Source organism: Acinonyx jubatus, chromosome C2, assembly GCF_027475565.1.
Source record: "Acinonyx jubatus isolate Ajub_Pintada_27869175 chromosome C2, VMU_Ajub_asm_v1.0, whole genome shotgun sequence".
NCBI lineage: Eukaryota > Metazoa > Chordata > Mammalia > Carnivora > Felidae > Acinonyx > Acinonyx jubatus.
In genome coordinates, this window is record NC_069384.1 from 139,826,339 (window position 1) to 139,845,993 (window position 19,655).

A 19,655-nucleotide genomic window follows, 5' to 3' on the forward strand; every position below is an offset into this window, starting at 1 on the left:
ATTTCCCATTATCACTGGTCAGACTAGATTGAGTCTGACCCAGTGACCTCATTTTTAAGTTGATAACCTGCGTGGAGACCCCATTTCCAAATAAGGTCACGTTCTGAAGTTACTGGTGTTAGGACCTCAACATAATCTTTGCGGGGAGGGGGACACAATTCAACCCAAAACACCTGCGGAGTGCGGAATTGGAGCGCCTGGACATTCACCCTTCCGTGCGTTCTGCTCTTCTGTGAAGTCTGGCTGAAAATCAAATGTTGTCACATGTTTTGTGAGCTTTTAGAAACCTCTGGCAGTACACGTCACGAGTCTTTGGCTTTTAATGAAAAATGCCCTCTAGGCACTGTGCTACATTTCCCTGGATCTTACCGCGCGGTGGGGAAAGGAAAAGACATTTCCGGTCAAGGGAATAGCATGAGCAGGGCCAGGCGTTTGGCAAAGAGAGGACTGGATGCAGAGCCGAAGGAGAGCGGTCAGGGCTAGCTGGCGGGGGCCTTTGTGAGCTGGAATAAGGTATGTGATGTGAGCATTGGCAACAGAGAGCCCAGTGGGGTTTCTAGACAGGAGAAGCAAGCCAAGAGGGTGAGCCCTGGCTGTTCTGTGCCTGGCCGGAACGCTTTGGCAGGTAAGCAAGGCAGAGCTTTGGTTCATTCTCAGATGTGTGCCCGGAGTTCCAGAAGCCATGAGTGGCCTTTCAGAGTAGCTGAGACCACCCCAAAATCTAGCATCTCCTGGACGTCCTCTGGAACACTGATTCATACTCTGGTATATTCCAAAGGCTACACCCCGACACTCCGCCACGGTCCCCCCCGAATCTCTAAGATCACCAGCCGTGAAGGGGCTGCAGCCGTCCAGGGGCACCTCATGTGTTGGTCCCAGAATCTTAGGCAGGGAGGGTGCAGGAACACCCCTAAAACATTACCTTCAGGGATATCATGCTTGCTTCTAGGCAGACTTCCAAGAAACTCTTGGGGAGGTCCTGGGTTCGAGACCCTTGTTACTGCCCACGGCCCGTTACTCAGAGCCCTGGCTACCCAGGGGCTGCTCCCTCGCCTGGTGGCTGGATGGCTGCCAAGCTGCCTCTCCCCACCTGTTGGAAGCGTCCGGGTCTAAGGAGAATGCGAAATGTGTGCTGAGGGCCTCTGTGCCTCCCTCCTCCCACTGACGGACACCCCCCAGCTGGTACATTCCTAAGGCCGTGTCGTCCTAGCGCCTAGATGCGTGTTTGCTGACCACAGAGAGATGCTGGCCTGGCACAGAGTGCTGTCCTCATAATGAGGCCACGGATCTTTCAGCCACCCGCTGGGAGCATCCAGCACCTCCAGCCAGGAGGGACATGGCAAGTGCAGTAGCAGTCCCTAGAAGACGGCAAGGTCAGGCCAGGAGCAGATACGAGGTGACCCCGGAGCGAGGGGGTGGGCGAAGTGGCGTGACGGCAGGGACTGCCAGCACCGCCTCGTGAGGCCCCTGTGCCCTCCGCCTGATGGCTGGGCGCCTTGCACAAGTGACTTGACTTCTCTGGGCCTCCACCCCGGCCACATGGGACAAGAACAGCTCCCACCGGATGAGGGTGCGGGGAGGAGGAGAGGGAGCTGGTTGTGAAGCTCTGGGAACCGCGCCTCCCTCTGGGGGCTGTTGGGTGGGACATCGGGCCATGTGCCCTGGCGTGTGGAAGACAGGAGCGTCCTGCAAATACAGCTTGGGCATCAGCCTGTCCTGTGGTCGACGGGCAGATTCAGGCCTAGGGAAAGGGATGGGGGGGGGGGGGGCGGGCACCCTAGCAGACGTGCCCAGCGTTCCCTGGGAGACTTACCTGTTTATTATTTGGAAGAGTTTGCATCTCCTCCTTGGCTAAAAAAGGAGCAACACGCAGCCTGTCTGAGCCGCCTCAGTATCCGAGAGCTGCCACAAACAGGACTTTAAGTCACTGGTGATTCCGTCCCCGTTCATGGGTCTCTTTCTGCAAGCAGCGGCAATCGGGACAGGGATCCCTCTGCGTGACAAAAATGGCCGTATAATTGGATTTCATGGCGGGGTTGGGCTTTGCTGCTGCTAAAGATGGCCCTAGGGTGGCCCCTCCGTAGGGTCCCGGCCGCACAGCATTCTGGGAAGGCAGGCTGGGGCTCCCACCTGGAGACGGGCTTCCCCCCACTGAGGAGGAGTAGGGGAGGGAGAGGGGGGACATGGGGGTCGGGGGGCGAGAGTTGGAGGAAGGCCTGCCTTCCCCCCTTGCTCTTGGCTGAGCTTCTCCTTAGCTGTTAGCAAGGGCCTCCCCCACCACCCCAGCTTCTCACTCTCTCCTTCTCCCCCCCCCGCCCCCCCCCCGTTTCGGAAGTGCCGCGGAAAACCCACACTTCCCTCCGTGCTCCCCGTAACCGCCTTCCTTACCGACTCAAACAAGCAGGGCTCTCCATTTGCTGCAGCTGGCAGATAATATATAAGCCATTTTAAACCTCATGCCTATGAATCGAGCAACCAGTATAATAAAACACCAGGTTATTTTGTGTTTTATTAACTGCCTCTTCCCTTCAGTTTGCATAATAGTGAGTTAGATTTACATGCCATTAAGACGGCGGTGCATTATTTTTAATAGAAGGTACGACAGGCTTCTCTCCCTCAGCCCAGAGTGTGGTGAAGTAAGCTCATATGATGCTGATGAAGGCTGCGTTCACACTCGCTGGGTCGGGGCAATGGCTTTTTTTCCAGATGGATACTCTGTTGTCAAATGATCGCCCGCCGCAAGCTCGCCTCTCTGTCCCTCTCTTCCGTGTCATCTTCCTACAAACGGGATAAACTGCCTATTAAATTTAATTACAGCCCGAATGGCCTCACGTCTTGCTCTTGTGTTCCCCTGAGTGTACTGTGCTCCACCAAGGTCCTTGAGGAAGGAATGAAATCAATCTGGAGGATGCGCGCCCACTTTCTGCCGGGGGGTGTTGTGGAAGGTAACGTTGGCGGCCACCTTTTGGAGGCCTTCTGAGGCGTCCCCACCCCCACCCCCAGCATTAAAAACGAAAGCTCGCTTTGCTGACGCTCTGGGCTGATTTTCACAGAGGTGAGGAACCCAAGATTGGGGTGCACGGCACCCTTCTCTGAACTGTTGACATTTGTCCAAGGCCTGAACACCAGGCCCAGGGGGCCTCCCCGTCCATCGGGGTGGTTCAGTTCGGCGTCCGGAGGCAGCGGCGGCCTCGTGACCAGGCCTAGACCCCCGCCCGGAGACCCCCATCCTCAGAATTCTGGTCTTCCCGAGACCTGAAACTAGCAAGGATTTAGGGAAACTTCATTCCTCGCTGGTTCATTTAACGCGTGCTTACTGAGCCTTACTGAGCCTCTGTCTGCCGTGTACCGGGCAGTGCTGTAGACACTGAGGACAAAGCAGCGTGAAATGGGACAGGGAGACCCCGCGTAGGTAAGTGAAGGCCAGTGTGTCAGGGGACAAGCACAGTAAACTTCGAGCAAGGTGGGGGGCACGGGGTGCCAGGTGGGGGGGTCCTGTAGTTTTCAGTAGAGGAGGCCAGAGTGGGGCTCAAGAGAGAGTGACATGTTTGATCAAATACTTGGAGGAAGGAGGGAGTGCATCATGTGGGTAGCTGAGGGAACAGCAGTCCGGGGGGATGGAACACCCAGTGCAAAGACCCAGAGGCAGGCATATGCCCGCCTGTTCAGGGCAAGCAAGAGACCCGTGAGGCTGGGTGGAGTGAGCTGAAGAATAGTGGGAGGACGGGAGGTCGGAGAGCAGGGCCCGGATCTGGGGAGGCCTTGCAGGCCAGTGACATGACTTTGGCTCTTGGGATGAAACGAGAAAGCAGTGGAGGTTCGGAGTAGTACGTTGACTTGCTTTGACTTTTGTTTTCAAGGGATCCCTTTCGTTCCTTTGATCAGAATAGACTATAAGGCAGCCAGCGTGGAATGAGGGAAGCCAGGGAGGAGGCTGTTGCAGTGATCCAGGCAGGAGATTCTGCTCTGGAGATTAGAGAAGGAAAAGTAGAAGAAAACCAGCCAACCGCTTTCTTGGGTGTGTGTCAGTGCGGTCCTAAGCAGAAGCTGAGACCTTCAGTAATTTCCGGCAAATCCTTAGTGGCGTTCTGTTTCCTGTGTGTCCTCCGAGCATCCTCCTTACTGGCTAAACGAGGAAAGCCAGGTTGAGGCTCGTAACGGGCCATGGAGTGGGAACCAGTACGGGGACTTGGCTGGCCATGCCACCTCTGCTCCAGAGGACAGAGGAGAAGACGGTCATTGCCGCTGTCTGAACCCTCCGGCAGTGCCGTTGGCAGTTGGCACTGCTGAGGAAAGGGGTCCAACGCTGACCAAACCCCCCGGGACACGCCAGGCACCGCCTGCGCCCCCGGGACCCTGTGCGTCTCCCTGCAGCCTTGGAGGGAGGCTGTCCCTCCTTACCCCCGGGAAGACTGAGGCGTCGCTTCCGGAGGGCTCGCCTGTCGGGGATCAGGTAGACCTGGGAGCCACTTCCGGCCCCTCGTGGACAAGTTAGCTCTCCTCTCTGAAAGGGCTTTCCCTGTCTCAGGATGACTCGGAGAACAGCCAGCCCCTCCTTGGCCGGTGACCGTGGGGTTGGGCGAGGTTCCGGAGCCCGGGGCCTGCCTGGATGGCTCCTGCCGTGTGGCACGTCCCCAGAGCACCGGGCGCTTTCCCTGCCCCGCTGTCAGCTCACCAGGGGAGGGTGCACGTCGGGTGTGCTCAGCAGTGCCCACCCCGGCCCCTGGCGGCCTGAAGGTGGATCAGGAAGCATTGGTGGAACAGAGGGTGGGAGCAAGAGAGGAAGTCGAATGCGTGAGTGAAGGAAGGAGTATTCGAATAGATGGAGGAATCCGGCCAGTAGGTGCCCGGAGTCGGACTGAAATCTAATCTTCCCGTAGGGGGATGAGAGGAGGGCTTCCCCCTGATTTCTTCGGCGGCTCCCCCAGGAACCTGGGCCTCGGGGTCCAGAATGAAAGCTGCTGGGGGGGTGAGAAGGCCGGTCCCTCCCAGAAGGAGCAGCTGTGCCCTCCTGGGGCTCCCCTCAGGGAGCTGTGTCCTAGCACCGAGCGAGCGTGTCCCGAGAGCCCAGCCTGGCGGTGGGACCCGGGGCGCCCGGGGGAGCGTGCCTGTGACCGTCACAGCACTGACGTCCGCTAGAGAGTCTGTGCTCTGCTGTTGTCAGTGTAGCATTTTGTTTTAATTCACACCGTCCCTTTCTTACCTCTTTATTACGAAAACCTGCGGACGCAATGCGGACGTTGGAGAGACTCGAGTAACGAACGCTGTGATCGCTCCCCAGCCTATCTTACTTCAACTCCCAGCCCTCATCACGCTGTCTCCCCGTTCTATGTTATCCAGAAGTCAGTTACGAATATGTTCTTTGGCCTGTGAATATGTTAATGTTCTCGGGGGGGGGGGGCGGGAAGAACTGCCACCAACAAAAGCGTAGCAGCCGTGTTTTCGTTACGTGAAAGTAGCATCTCACACCTCGCAAGTAGCATCTCATAGTGAGATCTCACATTCCCATTCTTGCGACGGGTGTCTGTGTTTTTAGCTTATTTGAATCAGAATTCAGCTAAGGTCTATACGTCAGAATTGATAAGCCTCCTAACTTTTTTTTTTTTTAGTCCCCTCCTGTGCCTCTGTCCCTACCTAGCCCCTGGACCCCAGTGGTCTTCTCTCTCCCTTATAGTGCTGCTGTTCTCAGAATGTCCTGCAAGTGGACTCCTTCTGCGTGCAGGTTTTTGTGTCTGCCTTCTTCACCTGGCCTGATGCTTCTGAGGCTCATCTGTGCTTGCGGGCTGTGTGGGTGCTCCCTTTGTTGTTCCCACAGGCCAGAGCGGGTGTGCCGTGATTTGCCCATTCGCCGGTCCATCGGCGCCTAAGTTGCGTTGCTTCTAGTCTGCAGCTTGCTCTTTCCATTTCTTTTTATCCCCTCGCAATGTGTTTGTTGAAGAAACCAATTCGTTGCTTTGACAGAGTCTCTAGCATTCTGGGTGGTGACAGTCGCATCGCACATAGCGGAACTTAGCACATTCCTCTGCCTCCTGGATTTCCTGCGGTTCCGTGGAGAGGTCCACTCGGATGCTGGCGTGACTGTTTCATAGATGGCGGGTGTGTGATTCCATGGCGGATTGCCTCTTTGGTCAATGCCTCGAGCCCGTAATTCATCAGGGTTCTGAAACGGTGCATCTTTATTCCATCATTCGTTCACTTCTTAGCTCATTCCTAATTCACTTTACTTATTTTTTCATTTCTGTATCTGTCATTTGATGATCCGTTGGGGCAGGGATATGGTATTGAGCATTTGAAAAAGAATCCTAGCCAAACGCAGCCACCCCAACAGGAAGCTCCCTGGTCAAGACTGAAACATCAGCGCATTAATCGGAAATATGCTGCGTTCCTTGCCTTCTGTTGAGCTTTCCAGAAACTCCCCTGACAGTGTTTTTTCCTTCCCTCTTAGAACTCCAGTGCTGACCATCGAGTCCGACTGGACCTGGGTCTCTGGGACAAATTCAGTGAATTGGCCACCAAGTGCATTATTAAGATTGTGGAGTTTGCTAAACGTCTGCCCGGCTTCACCGGCTTGACCATTGCAGACCAAATCACCCTGCTGAAGGCCGCCTGCCTGGACATCCTGGTATGTGCCCTTGTGAACTCGTAGGCGGGGGTTGGGTGGGGGGAGGAGGGGACAGCGATGCTTTGAAGACCTGCAGAGGCTTTGGTCCTCCGGCCTCTCCTCCTGCTACTCGCATTGCACACTGAGCCCCGTCCTTCCCACCTGAATCTCCGTCCCACTCCTGAAAGCTCAGAGACCCCCTCCCCTCCCCAGAGTTGGGCAGAACCTCCTACCTTCTCGACCCTGGTGTGGGAGCCCCCGCTGCACAATCTTGGGGAAGGACCCAGCCTGGCTCGGCCACAGGCTTGCTTGCTCCCCCAAAGCCCCTTCCGTGGGCCAGTCCTATAGGTCTTTCAAAGGCCGTCACACTTCTCGAAGCCAGGGCGACAGGAGGTGGCCCATGGCACCCTAGTTATACCCTCTGATCTTAAACCACCTGTCAGTGGCCTTGGGAAAATCCCTTCCTTCCATAGGCCTCAGTGTCCCCATCTGTGCAAAGGGAATGGATTCCTGGTGCCTCTCTCCCTCTGCCGTTCTCACACCGTAGCTTCTAGGGCCCTAGAGAGGGTAATGACGACTGTCATACCTTGCCCCTTGTGGGTCTACTGGCCGGATACCTACCCTCTCTCTTCCTGATAGGGGCATCAAGGATGATATGATTCATTCTGGCTGGGTTGGTTTTCTTGGGCAGGGAAGCAGCTCTCATTGGAGGGGACGGGGGTCTGTCCCGCCTGCAGGGGGTAGTATAGGCTGATGGGCCTCTGGAGGAAGTGGGAGGGGAAGCTGGCCTGCGGGGATGCTTCAGAAAAAAGAGAACGTAAAATTAGCTTTCAAAGTGCTTTAAAAGCGTAGATTTTTCTTTTTATTACATCTTTCATAGCTTTGGGTATAAACAGTTCTGCAAAGCAAATATAGTTACTCACTGTAATTAAACACACAGTCTTGCTCAGGAGGAGAGAAGACCTCCGTGTGAGGCAGTCGTGCAGGAAGCACGAATGTTTATGTGTCTTTCCACTTACTGGTTGGATCTTAGGAGGAGTGGTAATGGTTACTCGATAAGCTACAAGTTCCAGGGATCCTGAGAGTATGTGTGGTATCTTTTCACCTTATAGCGTCAGAGGGTCTGGGACGAACGTAGGGACGTTCAGGAAAAAATGAAACATCAGAGCAGCGTTCACCTGTCACCTACCCACACCCCACAGAGTCTGCAAACCTCAGCTCCTTGGAGCCTCACACACCTCAGTGAGCCTGGCTGGGGATGGCGATTCATCCCATTTTACAGATAAGGAGCTGGAGACTAGGTGAGTCACCAGGGTCAGGTGATTGCTGGAACCACACCCAAGACCCACATCTTTGGACTCCAAAGCCATGAGAGGATTAGAAGCATAGACAGGGAGTGGTGGTAGGCGGGCCCTGGGCAGAGAACCAGCCAGACCACCAGGGAATAGCAGAAGCCACTTGAGCAAATCAGTAACGAGGTTAGTAAGGAGCTATTGGAATAATTAACAACAAAGCCTGGGCTTTCTTATCCTTTCCTCACGAGTGCTTAAAGTGTAGCTCCCAGGAGAATGTCACCTAAGCCTCAGGACACCCCCGCGATATTAGTAGAGACTGGAGTCACCAGCGCATGGGGAGAGGTGCCCCAGAGGCCTCGAGTCGCCGAGGGACCTGTGAGGTGGCATGCAGCAGGTCGGTGTCTGCACCAGGGCATGTGGTACAATTCTGACTCCCTGCATCACACGGCCACCCAGCAGGGCCCAGAGCCTTCCTGATGCTTGGGCTCTGACTTCGGTTCTTTGCTTGTTTCTCAGTCCTCCTGTTGTCTGGCTGCCAGGTGGTGATGGTTTGTGGTTCCTTCAACTCTAGCCCTTTGGGAAAGAAGGAATGAGAAGGATACTTTGAGATCCTCGAGTGGAGCATTTGTTTCTACAACACCCTATGCCTAATGGTTCACGGTGCTTAGATCCCTCCTTAAAATCCCTGTCCAACCTCCCGTGGCCATCTTCCCACATCCCACCTTTATAATGAAAACTAAGCACTCCTCTGGTTTGCCTGTAGGTCCAAGAATCGGCCCTTAGCCCCTTGGTGGAAACAGGTAGAACAGGAACCAGTTCCTTTTTTTTTTTTTTAAGTTTATTTATTTTGAGAGAGAGAGAGCAAGCACGAGCATGAGTGGGGGAGGGGCAGAGAGAGAGAGAGAGAGAGAGAGAGAGAGAGAGAGAGAGAATCCCAAGCAGGCTCCACACTGTCAACAGAGCCTGATGTGGGGCTCGAACCCACGAACTGTGAGATCATGACCTGAGCCGAAATCAAGAGTTGGATGTTCAACCAACTGAGCCACCCAGGCTCCCCCAGGAACTAATTTCAATGACCTTCGTCAAGTTATTTAACCTCTCCCAGCCTCCATTTACCTAGCAGTACAAATCAATAAGGTGTTAACTAAAATAAAAGTAATTCTTTGCAGGGGCTTAAGTACAGACATGAGTATAAACATGGGACATGTAGTAGATCCTCGGTTGGTGGCGTTGAAATCAGGGACAAAGCTGTCATAAGGACATGGGGGCAATTTCAGCCCCTGTGGCCACGAGTCGGGAAACTGTCAACCACTCACTCCTTCCTGGCTCCACAGGCTTGAGGGGGGTTGGGGTTGGCACAGAGCAGCCACAGGAGGAGAAAACTCTACCCGGGGAAGGGGCAGAGACCTCCAGTCATATGAGATGAAGCAGAAGGGGTACTTATTTGGCCCCAGACAAGAGCTCATTTCCAAGAATTTGTAGCAAAGGCAATTAATCACGAGAGCCTGAAAAATGCACAACTTCAAAGAGCATCTTTCGGATGAGAATCTTCTCAACTAGCTGAGCCATTTAGAAGAATCTTCTTATCTAAGCCATTGATGTCTGGAGAGAGTGAGACAGAAAGACCAGGAGGACACACAGACAGAGACGGGCTGAAGCTGTTGTCAGCCCCTAGAAAGGAAAGCCACGGTTGTCCCGACGCTGTCACGGCCACTAGCGCATCGTGTTGTGTTTGGTCCGAGACGGGCCTCTGTGTCTGAGCGCGGGGCCGCCTGCCGGGGCCGGCGCTGTGCTGGGAAATCACAGGCCGTGCGGGACGTGGTTTGCTTTACAGTCACGAGGTGGGAGCCCCTTAGGAAGGAGGTCCAAGGACAAAGAGTGCCCGAAGCCTGTCCGGCCTGCGCCCCCTGCCACACTGCCCTCTAGAGGGATTTCCTGTCCCAGCGTCTGCCTGCTGGGGGGACCCTTTGCTGTGGGGACCACAGCCAGGCTTCCCTCAGGGTTGGAGCCCTGCTCTGAGCCTCCTGATTTCCCACAGGGGTCAAGAAGCCGAAAGGTCTCTCCTAAGATGGGCCAAACTTCGAAACCCTTGTGGATAGAAGTTTACCTTCCTTTTCTCGCCCCAGAGTTGTGGCATTCTAAGTTTGTGTTCAGGACAAGAAAGGGAGGCCCCGGAGGAGTCCCCTCGCCTGAGTTCTTTCTCACGTGTTCCTTCTTGCTCACTCTCCTTTATCTTTCTTGTCCTGTTTCTTCTCCTCCTCCCTCTAAACTGCCTCTTCTCTGCAGGTAATTGGGGTCAAGTCTCTGTCAACCTAAAAATCGTAAGAAACAACCTTTGAGGCCATCTGGCCTTCACGTTGCTCGCCCCTGCTCCTCCCGGCTGACCTCCTTCCCTCTCTCCCTTTTACAGATACTCACTGAGGCCCTGCTGTGTGCCAGGCGGTGTTCTAGGCTCGATGCCACAGCAGTGAACAGGACAGACAAAAATCCCTCCCCTCATGGAGCTGACTTTCTGTTGGGAGTAGACGGACAGTAAATGAATAGGCAGGGTCTTACGGGGCCACAGAGAAAAACAGGAGCAGGATCGAGGCCAGGAACGTGTCTGCGGTGGACCGGGCTTGATTTCTGTGGTGTGGTTAGGGAAGAAGATGACCCTTAACGAAGGGATAGAAAGAGCTGGAACAGTAAAAGACACCAGTCAGAGACATGTGCGAGTGAGGGGTCCTGGGGAGTGTAGTTGAAAGGCCCTGGCAAGCTGAGGAGCGGTGAGGAGGTGAATGTGCCGGGAGGTGAGCGATAGGGCCGGGCCTGAGAGGAAGCGAGCACAAGATGGCCGGTACATTTTCATCCTCGCTGTTAGGAGTCACCACCAGCTTTGGCTGAGGTGTGCCACCGTCCAGCTCTTGTTTCCACCCTTCACTGGTCTCTTCGTGCAGCGCGAGGGAAGAAGTCACACACACAGTTGTCGGGCACTTCCTGTGTGATGGACCTACCTGGGGAATTTGATGGCGGGGAGGAGAGGCGAGCCCTTGCCCTTCCAGAGTTCGTGGTCTGGCCCTGCCACCCTCCCTGGGGAGCTCCCGCCTTTCCTACAGACTCGTCTCCCAGGCGCCAACATGGCCCCACAGCCACCCAGCTCCCCCTTGGCCTGCCCCAGCTGCTGACGGTAGTAGTTACAAGTGTGGGCTCTGAAGCCAGTCTGCCCGGGTTCCGAATCTGGGGCTGCTGCTTATCTGCTGTGTGACCTTGGGAGAACCACTCCCCGTCTCTGAGCCTCGGGCGATAGAATAGAAGCTGCCTTTTAGGGACTGGAGAGAATGAAATAAGGGGCTTGGACAGTGTCTGGAACACCGTAGGCTTCAGTCACCTCACACTGTATTGAGCCTCACTACACCCTCTGGGGGATTTTTGGTCTCATCTCCAGTTTGCAGATGAGGCAGCCACAGCTCGAGTGGAAGCCGGAGGCCCGTAGGGCCCCGGCAGGCGTTCCTTCTCTCTAGATACTGTCCCGCCACTTTCTTCTTGGCCAGCCCCTCCGCTCAGCCGAGATGCCCCCTCCTCAGGAAAGGTTTTCCTGACCAGCTGCCCAGTTCCTACCCGCTCCCCACTGGTCTCTCTCGTAATTAGAAACGTGTTCCGCAGCGTCTTGTACGCCTGCTTGTCGGCTCGGGGAGGGCAGGGACCGCGTTGGGGTTGGTCCCTGGAGCAGGCTTTCAGGCACGCTGGAGGCATTCGTTGAGGACTCGGGAATGAACGGGTGTGCAGATGAATTAGAGATCACAGTGGGAATCCCAGAATCCGTGGGTCAGCGCCAGTGTGCGGTCTTCCCCTGACAGTCACGCGGGGCCTTCCTGGCTCCTGCCGCCCACGGCTCTCACCGCCCTGAGGGGACACTCCCACGCCAGCGGTAGGAGCACCTTGCTCTGGTGCTCAAAACACGATCTGTGGCTCCTGGGGTCCTGGGGACCATGTGGCTACACAGCCACGGAGGGCCATTCCCACGTGAATCTGTCCTTCTCCCTTCCAGGGGCTCAGTAGAGACAGGACCCAGCCCGAAGAGTGGCAGGCTCTGGCCTCGGAGCCCACAGCCTGGGTTCAGGCTTCAGCACTGCCTCGGGCCACCGGTGCCATCGGGTCGAGGCCCCGCGTCTCTCTGACACCCAGCTTTGTCACCCGTGGGTCCAGACCCCTGGCCCCGACCGTCACCAGAAGTCCCCGCGAGGCACTCAGCGTGGTGGTTAAGGGGGCCGGCGCTGGAGCCAGTCCCCCTGGGTTCAAATCCCAGCTCTGCCCTATAGAAGCTGCGTGAAGTGGGGCGGTCATGTGACCTCTCTAAGCCTCCGTTATCTGCTCGGTGAAAGGGGTAGAATGGCGGCTCCTCCCTCGTAAAGCTGTTCGGATAATTAATTAGGTTAATGCATGTGAAACACTTAGTACCTGGCACACAGTAAGGGCTCCTTTAAATTAGCATCCTTTAAATTAGATGGTAGCGAATTTGTATTGTGAGCTGTTGACACACCAGGACATATGTGTATACACACACACACCCAAGCTCGAGCTGTGCCGCCTGGTTCAGCAGCCACAAGCCACCTGTGGCTGCTGAGTGCCTGAAATGTGGCTGAAGAGCTGTCATTATGAAATAGACACTCAATTTCAAGCACTTAGTATTTAAAAATGTAAAACACCTCCTTAATGATGTTTTATATTGATTACACGTTCATACAAATATTTTGAATATATCCGGCGACACAGAATATTGTATCAAATTTAATCCCTCGTGTCTCTCTTGACGCGTTAACGTAACGGCTCCTCGCGTGCTGGTCTCAGAAAGGCAGGCTGGTGGCAGGTCTCACCAGGGAAAACATTTTGTCCCGATGAGCTCATCATAATAGGTGCTATGTAGTGCCAGGGAAGACGGCCTCACAAAGCTGTGTGTGTGTTACTGTTGTTGTTATTGTCACTACTTCAACAGTCCCACAAGCGCTGGAGGAGAGTCAAATCCGATCAGGATCTGCCCACCAGTTGCCAAATACAATTAGTGCACAGACCGAGATGTGTGAGCAATTTGAGCTTTTCTCCTTTGCCTGGAAACTCAGAAGTCGCTGGCTGCCCCCCTCGGGGGGTTACAAGGTGGGAGAGATTCCGAGGAGGGAGTCCACTCTGTTAATAATTGAACAGATATTCATTAGCCACCTGCTCTGTGGACAACACTGCCCTAGATGCTAAAGATACAGCAGGGAGCAGGTCAGATAAAGAGCCAGCCTCCTTCTAGGAGCTCATCTTCTACAGGGCCAGTGGTCAGCAAGCTCAGAGAGTGACGGTGCTGCGGGGAAAAGAAAGCAGGGCGATGGGGCAGACTGGAATACTACCCGGCAAGGAAAAAGAACCGGGGCTTTATGCGCTACGGCGGGGAACGTCAGAGATGCTATGGACTAAGTAAAGGCCAACACAAGAGAGACTATAGTGTAGGATCCCCTTTATGTAAAGTTCAAGAACAGGCAAAAGCGATCTGCGGGAATCGGGGTCCAAATAATGGTTATTTGCGGGAGGGGATTGGATCAGGAGGGGCCAAGGGAGCCTGTAGGAGCTGGAACTCTTTGTGTCTTGATCTGGGTGGGTGCACCCTTAGGGGAAAATACATGCAGCTCTACCTGTGAGCTGTGTGCACACTCAAGGCCAGCACGTTATGCTCATTATCTATGGCTGTACGTCAAGTTGCCACAAAACTTAGCAGCAATAAACAATGAGCGTTATTATCTCACGGGGTCCCTGTGAGTTAGGAACAGACTCAGCTGGGTGCCTCTGGATCAGGGTCTTTCATAAAGTTGCAGAAGGGCTGCCGGGGCAGTGGGGGGCGGCTCCTCACAGCTACCTGGCAAGATAGTGCTGGTTATTGCCAGGAGAGCTCGGTTCCCTCCCGCATGGACCTTTCCATGGGGCTGCCATAGTGTCCTCATGACGTGTCAACCAGCTTTCCCCAAAATGAGATTGAAGAGAGCAGTCAGGGAGGAGTCCACGGTGCCTCGCCTCCTAGGACTTACTCTCCAGAGTCCTACCCGTTGCTTCTAGTGGATTCTATGTTAGCACCAAGTCACTGGGTCCTGCCCACACTCAAGGGGCAGAGGAATGAAGCTTTACTCCTTAAAAGGAGTAGTAGCAAAGAATTTGTGGGCATATATTAAAACCACTGCACCTGCTATACCCCAGTTTTAAAACGATTTTATATTTCAAATAAAAGGGGTGATATGATAGAAAGTAATAGGTTTTAGGAAGTGTGTTCCCTGTGCATCCTGAGGAGGTGACATTTGAACTGAGCTCTGAGTAGGGAGAATCATGAAGACCAAGGGAAAGGCATCAAAGGCAGAGGGAACGGCAAACGCATATGCGTTGCTGCGACACTGAGTTGCTAGAGATTCAGAAAGACCAATATGGCCAATATGGCAAGGGGAAAAAGGGGCGGGGGCGGGATAGACAGAGGTCACGGACGCTGCTGCGGGAAGAAGTGTGAACGTCCTGGGTCTAAAACGGCTCAAAGCCATTGGAGGGGGATTAGCAAGGGCGAGGCCCCTCTGGTGAATGTTTTGGACCCTGTGCTGTGGCTGTAGGAATGGGAGTGGAGGCCATCCCCGGAGGAGAGGCGATGGCGGTTTGGATTAGAGCAGTCACAGGGACGAGGGGAGAAGGGTGTCGACTGGTCCCTCCTCTGTCCCTGGGATCCCATGTGCTCAGATCTTGCCACAGCTCCAATCTCTGGCAGTCTGCTCCCCGGGGGCACCCAAAAGGCAGTGGAACGATACTCCGTTGTCCTTGCTGAAGGCAGGAAGGCTGCAGTCTCAGGTTTGGCCCTCAGCAGAGCTCTGTGCTGCCCGACAGGGCTCTCCTTAGGGGAGTCAGCCTCGCCCGGGCTAATTTTACCCACCTCGTGGGACTTGCGTGCTCCTCTTTCAGATGAAATACCCTCATTTCAAACAAAGGGCGTTTTTTAATACCGGCGAAGCACTTGGTAGTTGCCACTGGCATTTGACTTGAACAAAGTGAAAGTCCTTGGTTTGTGCCCAGAGGCGGGCCTGGCCGGAAGCCGTGAGGAAGATGCCCGCTGCCCACTGGGCTCAGCCGGGGCAGGGTGGGCGTGGCATTCCTCCTGATAAAAGAAGGCGTTGACCGGTCTCCCATCTCAGGCCATGTGCCTTCGTCTCCGGACAGCCCGTTGATCCTTGCTTCTGGTTTTGAACTTTTCTAGAGAGAGAAAGGCAACAGAACATAAACGCTTCATGAGAATCCAAACACTTTCCAACTCCTGAGGAGGGACCCCGTTCAGAATAGGAGAGTCTGTGCACTGCAGTTTGGATTTGGATTTCCAAGTGAGCTGTTGACAGCTTGCAAACGCCTAAATCTTGGTCTTCTGTTCCTTTGCAGCAAACCCTGGTTTCTTTCATTATTGCAGGGACAGATCTAGAGCATTCACTTCTTGGCAGCGTGCTACGGCTGCAAAGACTTCTTTAGTACCTCCTTGATTCCAAACTGGAAAAGCGCCTGGAGATTTTGAGCCCATACGTACTGAGCCTACTCGACTCTGCCCATCGCACGATACCTCCCTACGCAGGCACATTTCCTCGTGATCCTCCAGGTGGTTGAAGGGAACATGGGCTGGGGGCTAGGAGTCCTGTGGTCTGCCCTGGCACCGTTGCTTGCGTGACCTTGGGCACTGTACCTCCCCCCCCACCCCCAGCCCCCGCCCTGCCCCCCGCCAAAGGCTTTCAGGGGAACTCAGGTGGACAAGTAACTCTCGGTTCCTTTGCTGCTCTGACTCTGGCAATGGCTTCATAGCCCATCAGCTACCAAGATGAAGTGCAACAGGTCAGCCGATCGGGGACCCAGAGGAAATGGCTCAGAGAGGCCCCTGGGCAAATACCTGAGAGGCAGAAACAGCCACCCATCCAGAGAAGAGGAATCTTTGTAATGGTTTAGTGACCACTCACATTCAGATGCTTTCCAGTTCACGGTGCCGCTTGGTCACAGAATAGGAAATTAAGTTTGAGGTTGTGCCCCTCTCGCCTCAAGTTTGTAAAATTTTCCGTTTCCAGACCACAGGCCGTGCGCTCCCGTATACCGGTAGGTCACCATGGATAACTGTTCAGGTTGTACACGGTGCAAAGGCACCCAGCTAAGAAGGCAAATGAGGCTCATATCCAGATTAACGCCAGGCCAGAGGTCATCTCACCTTAGGCGGCTGGAGCGGATAGCGGCCTGCGGAGGAACGAGGCAGCTGTGAAGCAGAGGCCAAGAGCATAGCGGAGTGCTTCAGTGCTGGAGACAGGTCGCCTGAAGCGAGTCATGCCATCTCGTAGTTAGGCGACCAAGGACAAGCTGTTAATTCGCATTGGTTTCCCCGTCTGTAAAATGGGATAACAATAGTCCTAACTCCTGGGTTGATACAAGAATTAAACAATATGTTAAAAGTTAGCATGGCACCTGGCACGTAGTCGCTGATCAATAAAAACATTAGCTACTATAAGCTGGAGGCGGGAGTGCTAATCATTCACCGTTCTCCTCTCAGGAGATGTCCTGACCAAGAGTCGGACGTTTTTTAATCCGCGAGCGTCCCATGCCCTCACTTTACGGGGCGGGACATCCTCATGCTCCTGCCCAAGTCCGAGTCCTGCATGTAAGAGGAGGGCTGGCTCCTGGCCCAGTCTTCTTGGAGGTTCAGGGAACACCAGAGCAAGGACCCAAGAACATGCGACCTTTCCAGTGTGACCGCCCTGCCCCCTGGCTAACTGTGCTCCAGTGGCTATGAGGCCTTTGCGGTCACTTAGCCAGTCAGGATGGTCCTCTGCACGGGAGCTGTCCTTACCCCCCAACCCCCCAGCACTTGCCTTCAACATAAAAGATTTGACCTAGTTCCTGCTTTAGGAGTCTTGGTGAGAATATGGAGAGTGGGGAGGGCTGTACGTCTGGGACTTCCCTGCCAGCTGGGAGTCCTGTGGCTTCGTCCGAGAGCCACCCCCTCTGCACGTGGCCGCATCACAGGAAGATGGCAGACCCTTCTGGTCACATCTGTCCTCTCGGTTGACACTGAAGTTCATGGTGACCACACCCAAACTGAGCACCAACATCTGGGAAAAAACACTCAGCTCCATCCACCTACTGGGTTCTTCACTCCTGTCCAGGTGGAATAAATTTGTCTCTGTGCTTCGTGAAGCTCTGAGACTTTTTTAGGTGAAAAGGTCAAATGTGGAAACCTGGTTGGCAGAAAGGTCCCTCACAGTTGTTGGTGCAGAAATATGCTTCTGGGTGGCTGAGTGTTCCAGAATGCACGGAGCGTCTTGCCCGCAGTGAGGACTGACAGGGCAGCAGGAACACCAGAGAGGTGTTTTGGAGTTCACCATGCTGAGCGAGGCCCGAAGGCCCCGAGCCCGGAGCAGGCAACTTCCCAGTAGCAGGTGTGCTGGGGTGGCGGCAGAGTTTTCTATCAAGGCCGTGCGAGGTGGCGTTGCGAGACTGTGGCATCGTGACCAAGGCTGCTTACCTAGGATCCCAGCCATATTTCTGAGCTTAGTTGAAATGTTGCCTCTTCTGGGTGTGTGCGCCCTGGACTCGCTCCCACCGGTGTCAGAGGACGTCCGAACGCCCAAATGCCTTCCCGGTTCCACCCCTGCTCGTACTCTCCTTGTCTGTGGAGCTGCGTGACCAGAGGCATCACGGAAGAGGGGGCCTCGCCTGGGTTTGAATCCAGTGCAGCCACATGTTAACTGTGTGACACTGGCCATACGGCTTCACCTTTCTGAGCTTTAGCCCCTTATCTGTAAAATAGGAATAATACTCACTCTAGGGCGTTGTTTGAAAGATTGAACGTAGGGCATGAGAACATTGGGCATGTACCAGGCATTTAATGGTACATATTGCCTTTTTTTTTTTTTTTTTTTTTTGTAGACTGTAAGCTCTTTAAAAAAAATCTTGTTCTTCTTATCCCCAGCACCTGGCACAGTGCCTGGGACATAAGTAGGTACTCAGTAAATGTTTATTCAAGTCAAATGAATTACTTTTAGCACAAGTGGTTCTCAAAATTTCTTTTGTCCTTTTATTGTTCCCTAAATAACGTTAACCCATGTTTTGACTTCTGTTCTTTTAATGAAAGAGCTGCAGAAGACATCACACATCCCAAAGCGGGACCGTGTGCGTGTGATGCAAGAGGTCTTTGGAAATCTACGTGCCTAGATCTGGTTGATGCTGTAAGAACAAGCTGGCTTTGATGACCCATCAAATATGCTTTTTTTTTTTTTCCCTTCCAGATTCTTAGAATTTGTACCAGGTATACCCCAGAACAAGACACCATGACTTTTTCAGATGGCCTTACCCTAAATCGAACTCAGATGCACAATGCTGGATTTGGTCCTCTGACTGACCTTGTGTTCACCTTTGCCAACCAGCTCCTGCCTTTGGAAATGGATGACACAGAAACGGGCCTTCTTAGTGCCATCTGCTTAATCTGTGGAGGTACCAACTACCTAGAAAACCCTCATGAGATTCCATGAAGAACAACTTGCACTTGTCATTTATGGGAAATTCCCATCTCCATTCCAGAGTTATTTTGCATGGAAAAAGACACGTGAATAAATAGCTAGGCACGCATGCTTGGGGTCCGTTGCATTTTTCCATATGGTTATAAATTAAATAAAGGTACTTGGGATCCTGTTGCTCTGAAATACCACAGTGCTATTTCTCCAGTTGCCACAGGTATTATTTCAAAGGTAGGATCAGACTGTTGTAAAATAAACTGCCCAGGGACATTTTAATGATAATGCTAGGGACTGGATTGTGCTGTTTGCTACTTTAGTGGCTGGGACTACAATTCATTGGTTTGTCTCCCCCAACCCACCCCCACCCCAACGCCCAAACCTCGAAGGACCAGGATAAACTATGGCTTTCTGCTCTGTACTGACCCCTACTGGCTCACAGGAGGTTGAATCATAAGTGGTTAAAAAGTAATGGCTTTGATTACGGGGCCTGTTTACCTTGCTGTTAGAACCATCCTGCTCAAGGCTTGTTTGAATTCAGTTCAGTAGTGACACCTCCTGGTCACAAGGAGTAATTCTCTTCCTGGAACAAAAGCAACCAGGCATCAGAATGTGCTTTTGACCAGCAAGAGGGACATGTTCAAGTATCACTGCCTAAAGCAGTTCCCTGTATCTTCAAAGTTGTGTATGTGATGGAATCATCACATTAATAAAATGATAATGTGCTGGGAGGAACAAGGACGCACGCTCACCTGGCAGGTGCGTGACTCTTGCTGCCCTAATTGTTTATCCTTCATTCCTGCTGTCTAGACCGCCAGGACCTTGAGGAACCAACAAAAGTAGATAAGCTACAAGAACCACTGCTGGAAGCACTAAAAATTTATATCCGAAAGAGACGACCCAGCAAGCCTCACATGTTTCCAAAGATCTTAATGAAAATCACAGATCTCCGCAGCATCAGTGCGAAAGGTAGGTCTCGAAGTCTATGTTGTATTCACCAAGTGGTCCTGACTTGTTTTTAAACTGATGTTTTCATTCAGGATGTTTGATAATAGCTGTCTTTTTGTTGTTGTTGTTCCGGAATTCATTTCTCACGGAAATCAGAAGGAATATAGTATTCACCCTTTAAAAAAAAAACAACAAAAAAAAACCTTAAATCTTACCCTGCTCAATGATCTTAATAGATTGAGTTTATAATTCAGATTACTAAGTAAATAGAAAAACTGTTTTCAGGAGAATGTA

The 19,655-nt window shown here is 53.3% G+C and overlaps 1 protein-coding gene across 12 annotated transcripts in view; it reads left to right on the top strand.

Annotated features, from left to right (window-relative positions):
- The window catches only part of RARB (retinoic acid receptor beta), a 747,871-nt gene that overhangs the window by 725,448 nt on the left and 2,768 nt on the right, over positions 1–19,655 (top strand). For all 12 annotated transcript variants that reach the window (XR_008298027.1, XM_053221534.1, XM_027040933.2 and 9 more), the window contains 3 exons: positions 6,446–6,622; positions 18,189–18,393; positions 19,224–19,382. Coding sequence is in view for 11 of the 12 variants with exons in the window: in XM_053221534.1 (XP_053077509.1) it covers positions 6,446–6,622; positions 18,189–18,393; positions 19,224–19,382 (541 nt within the window). In the remaining variant the exon portion in view is untranslated. The remainder of the gene's footprint in view (positions 1–6,445; positions 6,623–18,188; positions 18,394–19,223; positions 19,383–19,655) is intronic.